Here is a 20,049-nt window from a genome sequence, read left to right on the forward strand (position 1 = left end):
CTTATATACCACATGGTTAAAGCTATTTGTTGTGTTGCTTAGTAATATCAGTTGCGCAACGCGTGATTTTGTGTAGAAATTGTTTTTTGTAACCCAATTGTGGGAGTTGTTTGCGGACCACCTGGAGTTTACTTGCGGGACACAGCTTGGGAACCACTGTTCTAGTCTGATGTAAAACCTTTGGCCATAGCTGTATATTGAATCCTTCCTTGGTGTGGCGTGCTCTGTGAATCCAGTGCCCACGTATATAAAGTAGGTACAGCTGGTGTTTTTTTTCTGGACTGTCTGCATGAAGGCTGGCACTTCTCTCTCTCCTCCAGACAAGGAGCACTCGCTGCGGGACGGGCTGCTCGTCTTCTTCCTCCTCATCCTTCCTCTCTCGCTGCTCGGCTTGTTCGCCTTCTTCAGGAGGAATGAGCTGAAGAGGCAATTCTGCAGGAAGAAGAGATCCCAGACCTACGAGTGAGTGGAGCGCTGTGTGCGTGTGTGTGTTAGAAACATGATCATGTTCATTTCAATAATGTCACATTGAGCAAGGGGTGAATTAACACTGTGGTGCTTTCCTACACAACACAAAAGTTTGGGAATGAACTACGCAATGACTGATTTATCCACTTGTGCTGGAACTTGGTTTGGAAATTCTTTAGTCCAGTTTTTATTGATACTATGAAATCAGGGGCTATAATGCATGGATGGAAATTGGACTGCCATTGCATAGCAGTTCCACCCGCTCCAGGTTTTAATACAAGCTTCATTAGCTGCAGTGTATGGGTAACAAGCTCACTTAAACTCGCAGTAAAAGCAGGAATGGAACAAAAAATGCTATGCAATCGGAGTCTTATGTCCAGCCCTGTACTGAGTTGCCTGTGTGTCTTTCCTTGCGTAGGTATGTTACATTTACATGTAGCTTTCTATCTTGTCACTTTGGAATTGCTTAGAGTATTTTTCAGCACCAGAAGGTGGGGATTGTGGATAAAACCATATTTACCTGCTGCCTTCTTATTATCACAATCATAGACTGCACTGATGTAGACCATGCCTGTCTATTGGATCGTGACGCAGACATTTGGTTATGATGTACGCATTTAGCAGTGTGATTGATTGGGTTTTCATGTATTTTTTTCATAAGGTCTGACGGCAGGGCTCAGCCAGCAGCAGGCAGAGGACAGACCCCACGAAGTGCCTCCAACAATATAGTCAAAGGAGGGGTAAGTAGCAGTGGGAACACGCATAGCTTCCTTTTAACCTGTCAGTCAATTATTAACTCCATGCCTTAGTATTGTCCTGAGAATCACACAACCTCACTCCTAACCTCATTTTAGCAGAGCAATACGTATATACTACAGTGTAGAATACATAGTATTGAATTCTCCAGCTAATGACATGTCTACAGTGTGCACTGCAGGATTTGTTCTATAGTGCAGACAAACCCATGTACAGTTCTAATACAGTAGGTAGTTCAGAAAAGGTTTGTATGAAAAAGTTACTAAGGATTGGAGACATCTGAACCTCAGCAGTGTATTCAAGTATGGCTAGCTCCCACGCCCTTCACAGAGCTGCTTACTCTATTTGTTCCTGTTTTATTTTTAATATTACCTGACTGTTCGTCTACGGGTCAGTTATCCATATTTCGATAAACCAGGCTTGCGTCTCATGATCACTAAGTCTCCATTTTCTCTTTCTTTTATTTTTTGTATAAAGCACCAGGTTCAGTTATTACCACCAGAAGAGGTAATGAGAATGAACTGTATTCAATGCGGGGGGATGTGGACTGGCTGGGAGTTGCTCTGTGTCGGCAGCGTACCGCTTCATTGCATCAAAAATCTACAAAGCTCTTCAGAAACTGTGAACACGTTAGCTGAGTGGGCATTAATCCAGTATCGAAGCGATACAGTGCTCAAAACACATGCACATTTTTTTGTTCTTCATCTTCCTTAAAAAGGATGTTTTTAAAAATATATATATATAATATATTTTAAGGGGTGGGGTTCTAATTTTGGGGAAATCCGTTTTATTTTGATGAAGCTACAACGTGAATCTCACAAGAAAAAAAAAAAAAAAGGCAATTGAGCCATTAGCCTCAAATTGACTGGGTTATAAACATTTGATTTTCCATGTTGGAGAATGCATGTCCAGTTTCCTTTTTTGTGGAATCTGCATAACGTTATTCTGAAGTAATAACGAGGCACCCACATGAAAACTTATTCCAATAAAAATGCCTGCTTAGTTTGACAGCGACACAATTTGCAATAACCAATGTCAAGCCGCAGTTTCTCTCCACCAGTAAAACGTGCATGACTTCTGAAGCAGCCCCTGGCTTGTGTAGTAGTTGTCTGATGCAGTTTCCTTGTCGAGCTTTGTGGTTTATGAAACGCTGGCTTATATACTGCAGCTAGAATACCCTTGCATGCTCAATAGTCTGTCTAGTAACATTAGTGTACAACAATGAAAGTGTCTTTGGGATCAAGTGCAGTATCTATCGCCATACCAAACTGCTAAAGTAAAGCATATCTGCTTTGTAATACTGCTTTACTGCAAAGCACCATCCAAAGGCAAAACTGTCTGCTGATTGTGTTGTAATAATGGCTAGAGCTGGAGGTTGACTTGGCTTGCTATTGTATTTGTCGACTTTAATTTGACTGAAATGTAAATGGAGGGGAATGATCCAAAAACGCCTTGTCCTGGAGTAAGTTAAAATATACGGTTGGCTCTGCCAGAGGCCTCCTCTGCTTACTGGAAGAGATTGCAGACAGGGCTACAAGCCTGGTTTCATTTTTACTGTCCTGGTGCGACGAAAGTTAACGAGTCACTTTAAAATGTGTACAATTTTACTGTAACTTCCAGCCAGAGGAAGCACTGTATTACACCAGTATGACAGTTCCTAATGTAGGGATATAGTTAATAATTCAACATTGAATAACTGATTTATCACAGATTTCACACTTTATTGTTTTGACAGATTCTAAACAAACCAAAATGCTTGGTTTAATTGACTGATGGGCACAGTAACTCAAATTGCTTCTGTTAATAATATTGGGTGCAATGCTATGATTTGGGCTCTGCGGTGAAGGCAATGCATGTACAGTGCGTTTGTAAAGCCGGGCCCGACTCCCTATTATCATGTGTGCTGTTTTTTTTTTCACACAGGTTGTGCAAACAAGTCGGACGGCAGCTGTGCCATCGTATGCCGTCAGGGATCCTCACACATCCCCGTTAAGGTCTGTGCGCCTCCATTCTCTGTGTATTGAGCACGCAGTGCCGTTCCTGCTCCAGAGGTGCACACACATGCTGTCTTGCAGTAAGAGCTGCGCTGTGTAAAGCACAAGTTAATTACTTTTAAAAAAGTATGTTTACTCATCATCCGCTTTTGAAAATACCCTCCAGGGACCCTGAGAGTCCGCCTGGTAAAGGCACTGCTGTGTGCTGTTCTGGATGAGTGACACAGTCAGGGGAGCGCAGGCTTGCTTCCTGGCTATACCAAGTTGCTGATCTCTGCTGGAGATTCCACATGGAGCATGACATTGGTTCAGGCTCTCGTGCAGCTTTGGGAGGTAGAATCAGCAGGGACTGTCTCCTTACTGTACTGCACAGACCCCGCTTGTCTGCTGTAGAGATGCTGGGTGTAAAGAGACGATTGGCCTGGCAGTGGGATCTTCAGTTCAGTTCTCCTCAGCTGTTATGGGGAGTGGCTGCGGAGAGGGAACATAATCGGACCTCATAAATTGGGGAGAAAAACAGGAGGGTGGGGGGAGTATTCATCCACACAATCATTTTGGGAAAAGACCCACTCAGTGTTTGTGGTTTTTACTTTTTTCCAGACCTCCTCCTCCAGTCAAGCAGCCAGTGCCTCAGAGACCTGCCCCTCCCCCACCGGTCTAGCCTGCAGGTTTGGTGCCACCGACTTGACTCTGTGTTCATACCTGAAAGAGTGAACAAACGAAGTATCCAAACGAACTGCTGTTTTATAACTATCACCCACACTGCTGCAGCGCTCTTCTTAGAAGATCTCTCGACGAACGGGGAATGCAATACCTCCAGCCAAAGGATTTCTCTTTGTGTTTTTTTTTTTTTTTTTTTTTTTTTTTAATTATGTTCACAGTCCTAGGAATGTACAGGTAGCACATGGGCAAATTTAAATACGATAGAGGTGCAAGTTTTTATTATTATTATGATGATGATGTTTTATTTAATGCTGTGTCAGGACACATGCAGTGTAAACCTGTTATTGATTTTACTTCTGAAACTTTTTGGAGAAATGCAGTTTGCTTTTCAACAGGATGGACTTTGCTGCAGATCCGTCTTGCTTCAGTCCAGCTCTGAACTCAGAACCACTCTTTCTTTCCCAAGTTTCTTCTCCCCAATTTCCCTGCATTAGTGGAGGGATCTGCTGGGTCAGGGGTGTCTCTGCTTGCAGTAGAGCTAATTTTGATCTCGCAATACATGGGATGATCTGGGTATTGCTACGTGCCACTGAAGTGCAATAAGGCAGAAATTCAGTGGAATATATCTGCTTGGCAGATGTCAAAACAAATTATATATAATCAAAGCAGTAACTTTCTCTAGTTCTCTTGGCTGTTTGACAGTTCTTGGATGATGTTTTGGATCATGTCGTAGCAGTTTTTTTTGCACATTATCTGCCTTCCTGTCCAGTCCCCCCCTACCCCCATGTATTGTACAATAGTGGATTTTATTAATCACTGATTCACTTGTAAACACTCCACCTGCACTTGTAAAACCATAAGGTGAAGTTTTAACACGCAATGCAATTTTCTTTTAAAAGGCGACAACTCACAAGATCTGCCAATGTTTTCAAAAATAAATAAAAATGAAATAGTCTATTAGGACTGGGGCCCTGTATCAATAAATGAGTGAGTTTGTAATGTAGTGTATTCAAGTCCATTTCTCATTTGTGCAGTTGATATGTTTACTAAGGGGTAACATCTCAAAAGGTGCTGACCAGGCTTTTAAAAAAGAAACGAAATCTAAAACAAATGGTTTCATTTTGAATAAACTTGCAACACACAATTTAAAACTGTATATGCTAAATGGGTTTATATTTAATATCTTTATTTTACATAAGAAAAGCTTGTCCATTCTATTTTCTAATTGGAGACCAGATTGAGTTAAGTAATAACAGCGATTGATGTTAATGTAACCAGCCTACTGTACTGTTCAGTCACACAAAGACTTTTTAAAAGTGTATTTGAATTGTGTACCTTTTGATCCTATGCCTTTTAGCTGTCTTCTCAAAAAACTTATTACCTTCAGGAAAGCAGCTGCATCTGATCTTACCAGCTGGTACAGTTCTGAAACAAAGAAATGAGCTTGTAGATTACAACTATAAAGCCAAGAACCACATACTGGGGCAACTGACAGTTCTACAGTGCCTATACCATGCCATACTGTACTTGGAAATGACATGAACACTAGGGTGCAAGCCTCTCTCTTACCAGCATGTTCGCAAGCAACAGCCAGGAGTTACAAACCAAACGCATTTTCCAGGCAGCTGTCTCTACATTTGAACAAGCTCTGATCCAGAAGTAATTTAAAGAACACTCATAATATTTCAAACCAACAATGGACCCCCTGATCCCAGCCCCATTTCACTGCATCTGCAATAACACTGTACAAATATACACTGCAAGTACAAAATAAAAAATCCTGAGCAACATTATTAAATTGATTCCAAGAATCATGTTTTAAGATTAGGATCTGTGCAGTATTACCCCCCCCCCCCCTGTCTAGGGATTGCATAGTGCAGGGGAGGTGTTGGCATATAAGTGAGTTTACATTTCTCCAAAAATAAATAAGATGTGAACGGTCTCCAGTATCAAAGCGGAATAGATATATTTTATTTTGTACCCTGGATGTGTCACTTTTGGAAAACCCATCTTTTTGTAGTCTCAGTAAATGACCCCTGTGAGGTAGCGAGTTAAGAGAACTGGCCTGAAAGAATTGTTAAGTTTCTACACCTCCCTTGACAAAGGCAAACTTAAAAATACAACACAAAAAGTTACCGTGCATGCAGGGCTATAAACAGAGCAGACATTCCACCAAGGACAAACTTCGGTTTCGGGCTGTAGCTGCAGTATTGATACATTGTTTACTATTCAACCTCCAAATCTTTTTAACACTGCAAACCAGAGAAAATTATGGAATCTTTTGTACTTTTACCGGAATTCTTACATGAGCATCAGTATTGATGCAAAAAAAAAAAACAACCAAGGACATGACCTTGGGGTCCTCATAGCTAGTTACGGCCATGCATGTGTGATACTGAATCAGTTCTATTGCTTCCAAATGATTGCAGATATTGGCTCAAACATGCTTGAAACTACTCGCCTGAATAAACAGCACATGACCTTACTGTGGTTTACAAGTGCTTCCGAGCTTCAACACCCATTCCCAGAAGGCCAAGTACTCTATTAGAATTAACATACATTTCTATTCTTGATCAATTGTGAGATTATTTTTTTATTATTATTATTATCTATAACGCAATATGTGCTGTCTGGAAATAACTGAATCTGTAAATATCGGTGGTAGAATAAGTGTGGAGATAAAGTAGCTGTCTCCATGGAGTTACTTGACAAACAGGCTTCGTACATTTTAAGATCATAATTAAAATCATTTTATAACAAAACAGCAGCAGTTCCAGTACATATTTTAATGCATGTCTGCATCAGAATCTATTTGTAGTATCTACACTTAATCACAAGTATACATCTATCTCTCTGACAGCACTCCGAATGCTCTATACGAACTGCTTAGCTACTATTCCAGACAGAATAAGAGACTTTGGGGTTATTAAATATTGCCTTAGAGAAAGGATCCTAATACTAAAATTGAAATTTGTATCATACGTAAAGCTATAAATATTTGCAAGCCTTTTATTATGCGTTTTTCACATATGAAAAAAAAAAAAAAAACATTTGGCACAGATATCATATTCCACTAACAATACATAGTTTGTATATTGTGACAGGTCGCCTACATCCCTGGGGCAAAATAGGTTCTATGGGTGTGATTCGCCAAGTATTTATGGCTTTACAGTAATCTTGCAGAGGTGCATGCACTTTATATCTGGTTATACAGTCCATTGTAAAAGACAACATGGTTGGTTTATGCAGAGATGTTACGTTAATTTTACTCGTAATCCTTTTCAACTGGTTTCTCAACCCCTGATTAACACTAATCTTGGACTACTGTGCCTAAAATAACAATAGTGCTAATCAGGGTCTGTGAAACCAGACCTGCGAGGTATATAGATTTTAGCTGCTTTAAAAAAAAAAAGATCTACATTATTTCCTACCTATATAACGTTAGTCGCTCCATTTGAATATACCATTGTTTCACAGAACAGCATTTCTGATACTTTGAATGCAAAGTGAAACGGTAAATGAATGACTACTAACTTCAAACGTTGCTTTTTTTTTTACAAAAGCAAATATAATCTTGAATGACTATTTTATATAACTTTTGTTAAACGTGTAATGTTTTGCACTCTATTATTACTGTTGTTATTATTATTATTATTATTATTATTATTATTGTGTTTTTGCCATTTGTTTCATTTCCAGGTGTGTGGTCTTTGGATGCCCCATTTTTATTGTTTTAAAAAAATTATATGGACAATGTACAAAAACAATAATCAAATAAAAGGGGTCTCCCCCCTCCAGTTGTTGAAACTTTAAGAATTCCTAATCGTCTGCTAATAAGTCACTGCAGTTCTTTGATTCTCATTTTATTAACCACAGTGCCCTGCTTTCAATTTAAATACTAACGTTAGAGAAAGAGTAGTTCCCCTATAGCTCTAGACAGATATACAGTACATGTCAGATATATATATTACAGCATATATATATATATAATATATATATATTATATATTATATATAATATATTATATCCACACACATAGTTGGTACCACAACCAAATAGATGACATATCCATAGACTCTGTAAATTTGTAAACATAAGCCTTTAGTCTATTATTGACTGGCCTTTAGACACATTTATGAGGCTTGATGACTGTACTTCTGGTTCATTATCGTATAATAGAGTAAAAAAAAAATAAAAATCACATGGTTTACTGTTTGTATTGTACAATGTCTCCCAGTTCCTGTTTTACACACAGGAAGCTGGAATTTCTCAAGTCATGTCCTTCAGCAGTCAGCTGTTCCCATGTGTTCAGATTGTGTCCTCCTCTCATATCAGCAGCAATTAGAACAACCGAAAACCAGTCTGGTCTCGTAAAAAATGCATCTGGGGAAAAACCAGCAGGACATCTGGGCAACTGACAACACAGGCCGTCAATTCATAAAAGATAAACCGAATTATTGCTCAAAAGTACCAGTAAAATCCTGGGCAGCAATAATGAAAACTGAAGTGGACGGCAAAAAGAAAAGGCACTATCCCTGTAAGACTTTAGCACTTCAGATTACTCAGCAGACAAGACTGTAATAACATGGTACTAGATGGTTAACAGCTGCTTATACATGGTAAGTACTTGTGTAATTAGTTACATCAGGTAACAGGATCACTCCCATGTAATTGCAAAGCAATGAACTGGAACCACTGGTAATTACAGTTATTACAATGTAATTACATGACCACTCATCCCCTCCTGAATTATCTGCAGATTTCTATTTATAATTTTCCCGAAGGAATTGGAGACATGCACACATACCCACCCCTCTGCAAAATATAAAAAAATAAAGTCCACCACACCAGGGAAGTAGTGACAGTGCTACTGAAGGCAATGAGAGGAAGGCTAAAGGATTGCCTTGGCTCTGTGCTCCAAGTATGTTCCTGCTCATCAGAACAAGCATGGCACTGCAGCACAGATACATTGCAGATGTGCTTCAGCCACTACACACAGCCAGTCTGCAGACATGCTCGGGGGATTACTCAAAACATTCCCATTCTTAGTTCTGCATTACAACTGTACATTTCAACTCATAGTTCTGCATTACCAGCGACTGCAACCATATCACATGCACTTTATATTGTGTTAAGACCCTAAATGGAAAGTCCATACATAGGAATACCCCATACAATCATGCTATGAATCTTGAGTTTTCGTATGTTTTGTAAACTGGGGGGAAAAAAAAGGAAGTGAAAACAGAACTCTGCTGGCTCCTTTTTAAAATAAATTGCCACACAATCTAAGAATGCAAGCAGAATCATAGAAATCGTAAGGCTTTGGAGAACATCTCCCATGTGATCATACTTGCAGCCAACCATGAACAATCAATATACAGGGCAGGACTCTGTCCTTGGGTTCAGAACTTCCTGGGTCAATTGCAACATACCTTATTTAATCCACTTGATATGTCTAACTAGTGCATTAGGCAGGTTTAGCAGGTTTACTACTAGAAGCTGCAAGAAAGAAACAGTTTACATACAATTCAGGTCAATAACATACTTAATTGACAATACTTCTGAAACCCAGCTCTGTATAGATTAGCCAACTAGTTGTCAGCTCTGTTTAAAGTTTTCCCATCTAATGCAAAACAGCATAAGAAACATTTTAAAATGTATATGCAGAGCTCTAAAATTCAGCTCCAAGGTCAATTGTCAAGCAGGAAAGCATCCTATCAATAACCTCCCCCATATAAAATGTTCATTCACAACAGTGTTAGGAATATCAGTAGCGCACCTTATCGGACTCATTATTGTGCTGCACCTGTAATCAGTTCTTGCTGTCAGATGGCCGGTTTTATGATGGTGTTGGCTTGCAGGCTTCAAGGCAATCCTGTTCTGCAGCTGTGTTGGACAGCTAAGACACCACACCTGTTCTACAGGATTATATCTATACAGTCAAAAACCCCACATTAAAACACATGTAGGTTAGGGTGTAGAGCACTGCAGGGCTACAGGTTTGTGCTGGGAGATTAGACATGATTCTGAGAGCTCCTTTGAGTGCTTCGAAAGGTCTTAAAGGGATGACAAAATTAAACAAGTACATCTAATATCTCTCACCCACACCAAGTTTTAACTGAGTTGTCGTTTAGAGGGGAATGGTGCTTATTCTCAGGGTTAGCCAGGTTGGTAAGAAACACCAGTAAATTCACAGGCAATACATTTCCACATCGCAATAATAAAACACTAAAGAGGAAGAAACAAAACAAAAAAAAAGGATGTGAATTAAAAATAAATAAATAAAAAAAAAAAAATTAAGTGAAAGCGACCAGAAGGAACTAATACACGTGGTTTATTACTAATAGTGCTGGCTATGCTGGGCTAGTACAGGACAGCCCACATTCTTTGAATACAAATCACAGACTGACAATGAGAACTCTTTCCAGGCGAGGGACTGCAGGCTCACTGCACTTCAAAGACACCATGGACAAAGACTTGCACAGGCTGGTGCGAACCCAGGGAATCGACCTGCAGCAGTTCTGCGTGTCTGAGGAATATGGATTTGTTCTTTCAGATCCGCTGGTAAGAAAAAAATAAATAAACACTTTACAAATTACAGTACGTCTAGGGCTTCTGATTCTCAGTGTTTTACCCAGGCTTTTCTACTCTGCTTTAAAATCAGTTGATACCTGTTAAGCCATTTGTGTTTGATAAACGCATTCTAGTACAATTTATTTAAGGCACGTTGTTTTGTCTGTGAAACAGCTAAATGGGCTTTTAAATCCTAAGTCTTACTTTTTCATTTGAAAGCAGAAGCAACTTGTGTTTATTAATGTAAATACAGTTACGCATAGCAATTATAATAAAGTGAGTCCAGCATAAAATACTTAATTTTGTTTTATTATAGCTTTATAAAGATTAGTCGCTTATCAACATGTTGAGATCTCATTTGTACGTTCTGCTTGTAAATGAAAAATGAAGGCCGTTTAGTTATATGAAATCTATTAAATCAATTTTATTATGAATGTGTTTCTCAGTTGATTGAGACATGCGAAATGGCTTAACAGGTATCAACTGAATTCTTAAAAGGACAGTAGAAAAGTTTGGGGTAAAACACAGAAAACCAGAAGCTCTAAGTATGCAATATGACCATCTCTGTCAATTGTGTTCATACAACAACTGATAAACGACAAGTTTAAACGACTGCATTAAAATGATTTGTATTTACTGCAGTAATGAAATAAAACATATTTGTTTAAATCACTGGATTTAGTTTTCTTTTTCTCATGACTACACATTCAATCATCGACTGTTTTTAAGGATAAAGGACTGTAGATTTAGATTGAAGATGTGTTTTGCATTTTTGCACTGCAGCATGTGAAAGGTGTTATTGCTTTCCTTTGCTAATAATGGAATGGACATATGTACATAATTGTAAAAGAAATCTCAGAAGTCTTACCAAAGATTTAGCAAACATGAATCTGAATTCTAAAAAGTGCTGTACTTTACCATATTAGGTTAAAGAAAGACATGCAAGTGGAAATACGTCAGCTAGAATTATTTGTTTAGCTAACACACATGTAAAAGAATCATGAGTCAAATCTGAATTTCTAGCAACTACGCTATCCTGACAGCAGCGTGACGGCACAGATGTTTTTCGCCACCATTAGCTGTAAACCTGTCAACTTCCACTTTCGTCCTCATGCAATAGCAACAAGCTACCTTTATAAAGGTTTAACATAGTATTGGAAAGCATGATAAAACATGGTAAAGCATCTACAAAAAACATGGCTAGCCATGAAGGCATAGTATAATCATAGAAAAACTGCAAAATTCCCATGCAAATGTAATGCCCTCCTCTGTGCTCTCCACACTTTGCATTTTTTCCTTTGCTGTTTAATCTTTAGGTAAATGCATTAAAAACATAACAGGAGCGCTTTTGGAATGCAAGCTGGGTCATTTGCATTTGAACTAAGTAAATAGACCTGTGTCAAACTACCACAAAACTATTCAGCCCTCCAGCCCAATACACTTGCTTTCACAAGCACTGAAGCCGCTGATAACCCCTGAACTCCTCTTTGCAAATTAAACTGGATGAGAGACCAGCACTGAAAAGACATGCTTACTCTAATTATTCTACAAGAACGCAAGGATGGAAATCAGACTCCCGTTGCATAGCAGTTTGATCCGTTCCTGGTTTATCTACAAGTTTAACAAGACCCAACTGAGCTTGTTACCTATACCCTGTGGCTAATCAAGCTTGCATTAAAACCCGGAATGGATTATACTGCTGTGCAATCAGTCTTATTTCAATCCCTGAGAACAGCACAAAAACAAACCCCAAATATGTTTCTCCAGATTTGTGAAAAAGTCAAACAGGACGTGTCTTATTGATATGATAGCCATGTTTAGACAAGGACTGTACAGCAGATGGCTCTTCGGCTCCCTATGAGTTTTCCCATAGTAAAAGCATAAAAAAGTGTGATAGAGAACAGAGAAGGCGCTATAAAACCTAAATAAGCCTTGTGAAGCCAAGTGAGTTTTTTTTTTTTTTTTTTTTTTTTTTTATTTCTTTGCTGCTATTAACTTCTTAGCTTAAATATTATCACTACGATTCTTTCACACTGCTCTGGTTTTGTCCATTTGCACTGTCTCTGTCCTTCCAAATGTCTCACCGCAAACGTTAAAAGGGTGCCTGGTATCATGAGCAAGCAAACAAATGAGGGGACACAAATAAAGGAAGGTTCCGATTACAGGCCTGTTGCTAGCTTGGTGTTTACTAACCTAACCTACTTTCCTTCCTTCACAGACTGACCTGCCTGAGTATTACCAGCCCTGGATGGAGATAGCCAAGCATGTGCCCGGCTTAATTGAAAACCATCAGATTCGCTCCAGAGTCAACGAGGTACAGTAGGACTCCAAACTAGATAAACGAATCAGCTTTTTCTTAGTTTAAATAGTTTTTTGTCCGTTTTGCGTCATGGAACTACTGTGGCAACTGGGCACATTACATTTTGAAACAGAAAACCATTGAGTGTGAACCGAATCAAATCACACCTGAAGTGAATTTACAGGCCTGAATTCATTGCGAGAATTTTTTCAGTTTCACCTCCTCTTATCCGTTCCATCACGGAGGAACCAAAATGAAAATGCCAGCTACCAAGTTGACCTGCTCACAAACATTGTGGATTGCAGAAGCAGAGCAATTCAAAATATTTTTTAACTAGGCACCTACAAGGATCCCACACTCCATAACTGTCCAAACCGAGTTTCATCACATAACTGGATAAGTGGCTCTCTACATATGTAAAAAATAAATAAATAAATAAGTCTTTAAGATGCCAAGCTAAGCCATAAGAACACCATAAGCCCCTTAAAGGGGGAAGTCATAATAATAAACTCTTCTAATGTCCTTCACAGATGCCTCTACTGAGCACTGACCATCTACAGGGCCACAGAGAGCGGAGGCTGGCCCACCTTGCACTGGGCTTCATCACGATGGGCTACGTTTGGCAGGAGGGGGTGAAACACCCAAGCAAGGCGAGTTCTTACCCCCCCACCCCCACCCCCCAGGGGGCCCCTAAAATTGCAAGGTGTCTAGCACCAAAAGATCACTCCACTGTGTGAACAAACAGGACATGTTGTATTGTATTCCTAGGCCTTTCACATGCACATCATATTGATTTTGTTGGATTTTTTACTGATATGATAATTAGTTCTTATTTTCTTTAATATTTTTTATTGTTTTATGTAAAACGGATATGTAACACATATGGTAAACGGTAATTCAACACTCTACCACAACATACCCGATTACAGTCACACCAAAATAAAACAGACCATCATCACTCGCTGCAAGGCTTATGCCCTTTTTACCAACAATTTATATGTAATCATTTTAGGACCAAGAGCTATCAAATTGAGACAACTTCTGTACATATTAGTTTATAAGTTTATAGTAATATTTACTACGTCTGGACGATTCCTGCTGTCAGTATAGAACAGTGGCTGGGTGGTCCAGTGGTTAAAGAAACAGGCTTGTAACCAGCAGGTCCCGGGTTCAAATCCCAGCTCAGCCACTGACTTCCTGTGTGTGACCCTGAGCAAGTCAGTGAAGTGCCCCACCCAAACTGGTTATGTAGGTTTTACAAATATTGTAATACACACATAGTATACTCAGTTTTATTCCAATACAAAAACACACATACAGCTGTTATATCAAGTTGAATTCATTCCAACAATCTCTGGGTCATTTACGACAGGTCCTCCCAAGGAGCCTGGCTGTACCCTACTGTGAGATCTCGGAGCTTCTCGGCCTCCCTCCCATACTGGTCTACGCAGACTCGGTCCTGGCAAACTGGAAGAGGAAGGATCCCAACGGGTGTGTGACAAGCCTGCAGTGTTCTGCCAGCAAAGCAAAAGGACTACTGAGCCAAAGGGACGTATCATGAGATGGTTCGGCTCTTCTGTAGAGAGTGATTGGCTGAACTAGCCTGTTACGTCATTTGTCCTGTTTTGCTCACCCTGGTTAACAAGCCCAGGAGAGAGGATTTAGAGCAGACATTCTCCTCCATGCTTGTAGAACCAATGAACTGGCTTTTCAGCTTCTCTTTTATAGCACCTGGCCAGATCTAATTGAGAATCAATACATCACTCAGCACTTGGCCACATTCTACACCTGTCTGAGCAGAGATGGGATTCTAACCTCAGCCTTGCCATATTTAACACAACCTTTTTTTTCCCCAAACGAAGCAAACTTCATTTTTAAAAACACGAAAAAAAAAAAAAAAAAAAAAAAAAAAAAAAAAAAAACGGCGTATTTCAGTCGAAAAAAATTCAAGATTTCACAATTAAACATAATATTTATTAAAGCAGAAAATAGCCTGGTCACATTCAACACATATTTTAAAACAATTGTTCCTAAATATTTAAATGCTTACCTGAAAAAACAGTAAATGCTAAATTGTAGAATATTTCGTTTTTTATGTCCACCTTTAGCAGAAATATTTTTGATCGCTGATGCAGCTGGTGTCTTTTTCAATGAAGACATTGTAAAGAAATCGTACAGCGCTATGAATGTGTTTAATAATTTATTAGATAACTAAACAGATTGCCAGGTTCCTAAATGCAGTGTAACAGGTAGTGCGTCAATCAGGCAAACGTTTTCAATATTTATTTTGTGCTTAAAAAAAAAAAAAAAAAAAAAAGTATATTTACACTATTCTTTCAGAAATGGGAATTTCCCAGGGGAACTACATATTACAAAGCTTAATTAATGTTTAATGTCACGGAAATGGTGAAAAAAAAAAAAAAAACACAGTCTTGCTAATGGTTAGTTAATAATGTAGCGATGTGTTTGTTCATGCTGTGCAAACCTGCGTTTGCTCTTTTAACGTGTCTCCTTTGTTTCGTTCTCTTCTCTCTATCTGAACATCTGAAATCGAAGACCTGTGGAAATAAGGTAAGCAAGCAAACACCAACGACGAACGTTTGTTTATTGTACTTGCCCTGCCATTGATGAGATCGGAATTCTGCTACAAACAGCTTTAAAGCCTTTTTCAGAGTAGTTCAGCAGCACACATGTACTTTTATTAATGCTGCCTGGGGATGTGTAATCCTGCTTGTGCACATTTGTTTAGATACGAGCATTCATCAGAACAATTAATAAAAAACTGAATCGGACTTTTTTTTTTTTTTTTAAAGCACATACTTGGGGGGGGGGGGGGGGGGGGGGGGGGGGGGTGGTGGGGGGGGGGTTCTGCTTTGCGAGTTAATTCAAACTGATTCAAAAACGGAACACCTGTTAATTTGACATAACTAGAACAGCTCAATTGCTTATTTCAAGTCCTCTTACGCACTCTCAAAGTGTTTTTCATTTTGTTACATTAACACACACACACACATAAATATAAATATATATATCTATCTATCTATCTATCTATCTATATATATATATATCTATATATATATAACACATTTTCTGTGTTTTCATCCTAGGAATTTAGATACAATATTCACATTCCCGGGAGGTGACTGTGCCAGAGGATTTTTTTTAGTTTCTCTGATTGTCGAGATGGCTGCAGCCACGGGTATAAAGGTACGCTTGAATTTTGTTACAACACAGTAACCTTATTTGCATACAGCTCTAGCAGCGTCATTGGGAGCTTTTACCACCTTGTGTTGCTATACACTGGAGCACAGAAAGCAGACGATTTTATGTGTAAATTAAAACAAAGGGATTGGGAATATATTGAAAGATGGACAACACTTGATGCTGCAAAGGCAAAGTAATGCTTGTCTTTTAAACACTGCAGAGTGATCTAGATGAAAGATGTTTAAACTGCAACCCGCTTTAGGGTTTGGGGTTGGATAACATTATAATGAAGCAGAGATTTACTGTATTCGGAGTAATGCAGTTAGTTAACCTCTGCCTTACTGTATTCATGCAATTATAATTTGGTTTCAGGCTATAGCCACAGCACTGAACTCCATGCCCTTGCACGATACCAGCTCCTTGCATGGGGCTCTGCTAGATATAGCGAAGTCTCTCAACAAGATGAGAGAAGCGTTCAAACTAATGCACGGTAGGTGCAGTTCATGTGTTCGTACACTTGTTAAACAAAAAAAAAAAAAAAAAAAAAAAAATTGTTCCTCGGAATAAAGTGTGATGTTAAACTATGCAACCGTTAAGTCATACAAAAATAAAATTCAATCAGATTCTGGATGTGATACTAACCTACTTTTTGTTGTCAGAAAAAAAAAAAAAAAAAAAAAAAAGGTTTCACTTGAATCATCCGGCAGTCCCTCACTTCAAATCTCAAATCAAGAACTGTACTTCAACATTTTATTTTTCAGACAATGTAGACCCAGGAGACTTCTATGGGCAACTAAGAACATTTTTGCATGGGTAAGCAGTGGTTTGCCTCTAAAAATGAACAGCCTTTTCTTTCTACCTCAGTGTTGAAACAATCTGCAAATTCCCCCACCCCCAAATTCAACCGTCTGTGTTCTACTTATTAAAAGTAGGCAAATTACCTTGTTTGGCACCTGGCCCAGAAACTTCTGCCCTGTCTACACTACCCGCAGTAAATAACATGCAATGAACACACTGTCTGGTATACTGAACTCTGAAATAGCTAAAAGATCAAGCATACATCAAACTCACACATGACCTTAACCCAGTCAGCCCTTAGTCCTATATATCTCCCCTCTACAACTTTCATTCATATATATAAAATCACACACACACACAGTTTTTATATCAAAAAGATAACATCCATTATTGACATTTTTGGTTTGCTCCCTGAGCCACAGCACAGCTCCTAGATGGCATTCTTTAGATGGCAGCTCATTGTGTACTAAACTGACTGTGACAGAGGGGTGGGGCAGTGTAGAGTGACAGAGGGGTGGGGCTCTGTAGAGTGACAGAGGGGTGGGGCTCTGTAGAGTGACAGAGGGGTGGGGCCGTGTAGAGTGACAGAGGGGTGGGGCCGTGTAGAGTGACAGAGGGGTGGGGCCGTGTAGAGTGACAGAGGTTTAGGGCTGTGTATGCGAGATGTGAAATTGTTCCTGCTTCTTCCAGCTGGAGAGACAACCTGCTTTTGCCCGAAGGCATGCTGTACGAGGGGGTATGGGAGGAGCCGAAGCACTACTCTGGGGGCAGTGCTGCACAGAGCTCAGCGATCCAGTGCTTCGATGAGTTTTTGGGGATACGGCACGGGTTTGACTATGGTAGGGTTGTGCTTCTGCTCATGTATCATAATACACAACCTCTAATATGAAACAAAACTACAGTACAACAGCGGAGAGGTGTAGCTTGAATAACTCTCTCATATCCAACGCTGTTGGCATTTTATCAGATCTCATTTTGGAATCTGTCTTGTACTCATTTCAACCCAAACGGCAGATCTAAGGAAATGTGTAATTAAGGCTTAAATATAATGTCCTTTCCAATCACCGTACTACTTGTTATATAAACAGAATACCTCATAACTAGTTTAATAACATTATTTGACACATTTCGAAAAAGTATTTCTCAATGTCATCAATTGAAATCAAAGACATAGAGAAAGACTTTTTTTTTTTTTGTATTACCTCGTAAACTAGCAGCCTTGTTAAAAAAAAAAAAAAAAAAAAAAAAAAAAAAAAAAAAAAAAAAAAAAAAAAAAGCCAGACATCACGGAAGTAGTTCAAATTAGCGGTCCTTTAACCCCGGCATTCTCCCATTCATTCTTGGTTTCAGATGCTCCATACCTCTACAGGATGAGGGACTACATGCCCCCGGCCCACAGGGCCCTGATTCAGACTATAGCTGCTGGGCCCTCGGCCCGCCACCACATCATAGCCACTGGGAGCACTGAACTGTGCCACGCCTACAACAAATGCATCACAGCGCTAGTGGAACTGAGAAACTACCACATCAACACCGTGGTCAAGTACATAACGATCCCAGCCAACAAAGGAAAAGTGACCAGCGGCTGCATCTTTCAGATCCACTCCTCAGCTGTAGCTACAAGAGGGACGGGAGGCACGGGTCTCATGTGTTTCCTGAAATCAGTCAGGGATACAACCCGAAGGGTGTTAATCAATGACATTTAGACTGCTAGCGACTGCATCCTACTGGCAATAACCTTCCTATAAAACTACCACCCCAGTCTTTGTCAAGACACTGTTATTTATTTATTTATTTTTAAATACAGGAGTGTGTGTAAAGAAAATGTCATTCCAGCAATGTGCGCCGATGGAGCTTGATTACCTTTAATCAAAACTCTTCATTGAAAACAGGTTTGCATTCAGGCTAAGCCTGATTAATAAGCCTTATCAACATGTACACTCTAGGCGCTTTTCTGCAGTTTGTTCTGGTGTCCCAAAACCTGTGGTATCCTGCTTGTAGCTTGTTCAGAATAATGCCACCAGAATTCTCACTAAAACCAAGAAAAGTGAACATATTACCCGTTTTGTCCTCTTTACACTGGCTCCCTGTGCAGTATAGAATTGATTGTAAGATTTTTCTGTTAACTTACAAGGCCCTGAATGGATTAGCACCCCATTATTTGCAGGAGTTACTGAGCCTGTATCTTCCAAACCACACTCTGAAATCACAGGATGCAGGGCTGCTGGTTATTCCCGGGGTCAACAAAAGCAACACGGGAGGAGGGAGGGCTTTTTCTTGTAGAGCTCCAAAATTATGGAATGCTCTGCGTCTTCGTTTGTCAGGGAAGCTGGGACCGTTACAGTTTTCAAGTCAAGACGAAAAACGCACTTTTATAAAATGGCTTTCTTATTTTAGTGGGTTTTAGTGTAAATTGCTGCTTTTGTATTATTATTATTATTATTATTATTATTATTATTATTATATGTATACTGTTATTTAAATCCTGTTATTTAAATGGTCTGATTGTGGCAGGTGCATGTGTGGCATGCTATACAAATGCATTGTGGTTTGTTCTTTTTTCTGATATGTGCTGTACAGTGCTTTGCAATACTTTTGTACAAAAAGCACTATAGAAATATAATAAATAATAAATAATTACTTGTCATGTAACAGCCATGTTAGACCTATGTTTTTACCTGCAACTGTAGCGTCACACGTGTCCCCTTAGCGTGAGAGTAAGCAGGCGGGCAGTAATCACGTCTCATAATAAAAGGTGTAGTCTGGAGCAATTCTGATTTATTAATAAGCAATTAATGATCCACAATACCAAGTGGATTTCTTTTTTAATATTCATATTTAATACAGGCTGTTCCTGACATATTCAGAAGACCGGACAGTTTCAAAACAGAAATTACTAATATTGTAAAATACAGGCCCTGGGTAGGCCCAGGCAGACGCAATATAGCTCGGTAACACTGGCAACCTGCACAGGACAACAACGAGAAACAGCAATGAAGGCATTTGTTACTCAGTTACAAAGACGATCTTCAGCTGGTTTTATAATGATAAGCCAACCTTATTTTTGTAGCTGTGGAACTGAAACTGGAAAGGCGAGTTGACATAGCGAGTTATTTCAAGAAGTGTTTGTTTTTAAGTCAGAATAAAGTTTCACCTCGAATCATTTTCAGGAATTAAACTACATTAGTCATAAAAACGGAATCTCCCGCCCCCCTCCCAGTTCCATGGTCATTTTTATGCTCTCTATGTGAATCAACCTATACCAGCCAAGATAAGCCTTAGCTGGATTTTTAG

The 20,049-nt window shown here is 39.3% G+C and overlaps 2 protein-coding genes across 3 annotated transcripts in view; both read left to right on the forward strand.

Annotated features, from left to right (window-relative positions):
• Positions 1–7,694, forward strand: part of LOC121303217 (disintegrin and metalloproteinase domain-containing protein 9-like) — a 33,163-nt gene extending 25,469 nt beyond the window's left edge. The window contains exons 19-23 of one of the 2 annotated variants that reach the window (XM_041233783.1): positions 321–462; positions 1,130–1,208; positions 1,702–1,731; positions 3,148–3,218; positions 3,819–7,694. In XM_041233783.1, coding sequence (XP_041089717.1) covers positions 321–462; positions 1,130–1,208; positions 1,702–1,731; positions 3,148–3,218; positions 3,819–3,879 — 383 coding nt within the window. In that variant the 3' untranslated portion in view covers positions 3,880–7,694. The remainder of the gene's footprint in view (positions 1–320; positions 463–1,129; positions 1,209–1,701; positions 1,732–3,147; positions 3,219–3,818) is intronic. The other variant, XM_041233784.1, reaches the window with a different exon arrangement.
• A 2,522-nt stretch (positions 7,695–10,216) lies between these two features.
• LOC121303059 (indoleamine 2,3-dioxygenase 1-like) lies at positions 10,217–18,871 on the forward strand. The gene is made up of 10 exons (XM_041233460.1): positions 10,217–10,445; positions 12,673–12,768; positions 13,284–13,403; positions 14,126–14,244; positions 15,310–15,324; positions 15,861–15,960; positions 16,330–16,447; positions 16,719–16,770; positions 17,446–17,594; positions 18,106–18,871. The coding sequence occupies exons 1-10, from the start codon at positions 10,293–10,295 to the stop codon at positions 18,459–18,461; spliced, it is 1,278 nt and encodes a 425-aa protein (XP_041089394.1). The 5' UTR covers positions 10,217–10,292; the 3' UTR covers positions 18,462–18,871.
• Positions 18,872–20,049: the final 1,178 nt, after the last annotated feature.

Source organism: Polyodon spathula, chromosome 31 (genome assembly GCF_017654505.1).
Source record: "Polyodon spathula isolate WHYD16114869_AA chromosome 31, ASM1765450v1, whole genome shotgun sequence".
Classification (NCBI taxonomy): domain Eukaryota; kingdom Metazoa; phylum Chordata; class Actinopteri; order Acipenseriformes; family Polyodontidae; genus Polyodon; species Polyodon spathula.

Coding starts and splice junctions, on each gene's coding strand:
- LOC121303059 (XM_041233460.1), top strand. CDS start 10,293: ATGAGAACTCTTTCCAGGCGAGGGACTGCAGGCTCACTGCACTTCAAA. Junction 12,769..13,283: donor TTCGCTCCAGAGTCAACGAG/GTACAGTAGGAC, acceptor TGTCCTTCACAG/ATGCCTCTACTGAGCACTGA. Junction 17,595..18,105: donor ACGGCACGGGTTTGACTATG/GTAGGGTTGTGC, acceptor TCTTGGTTTCAG/ATGCTCCATACCTCTACAGG.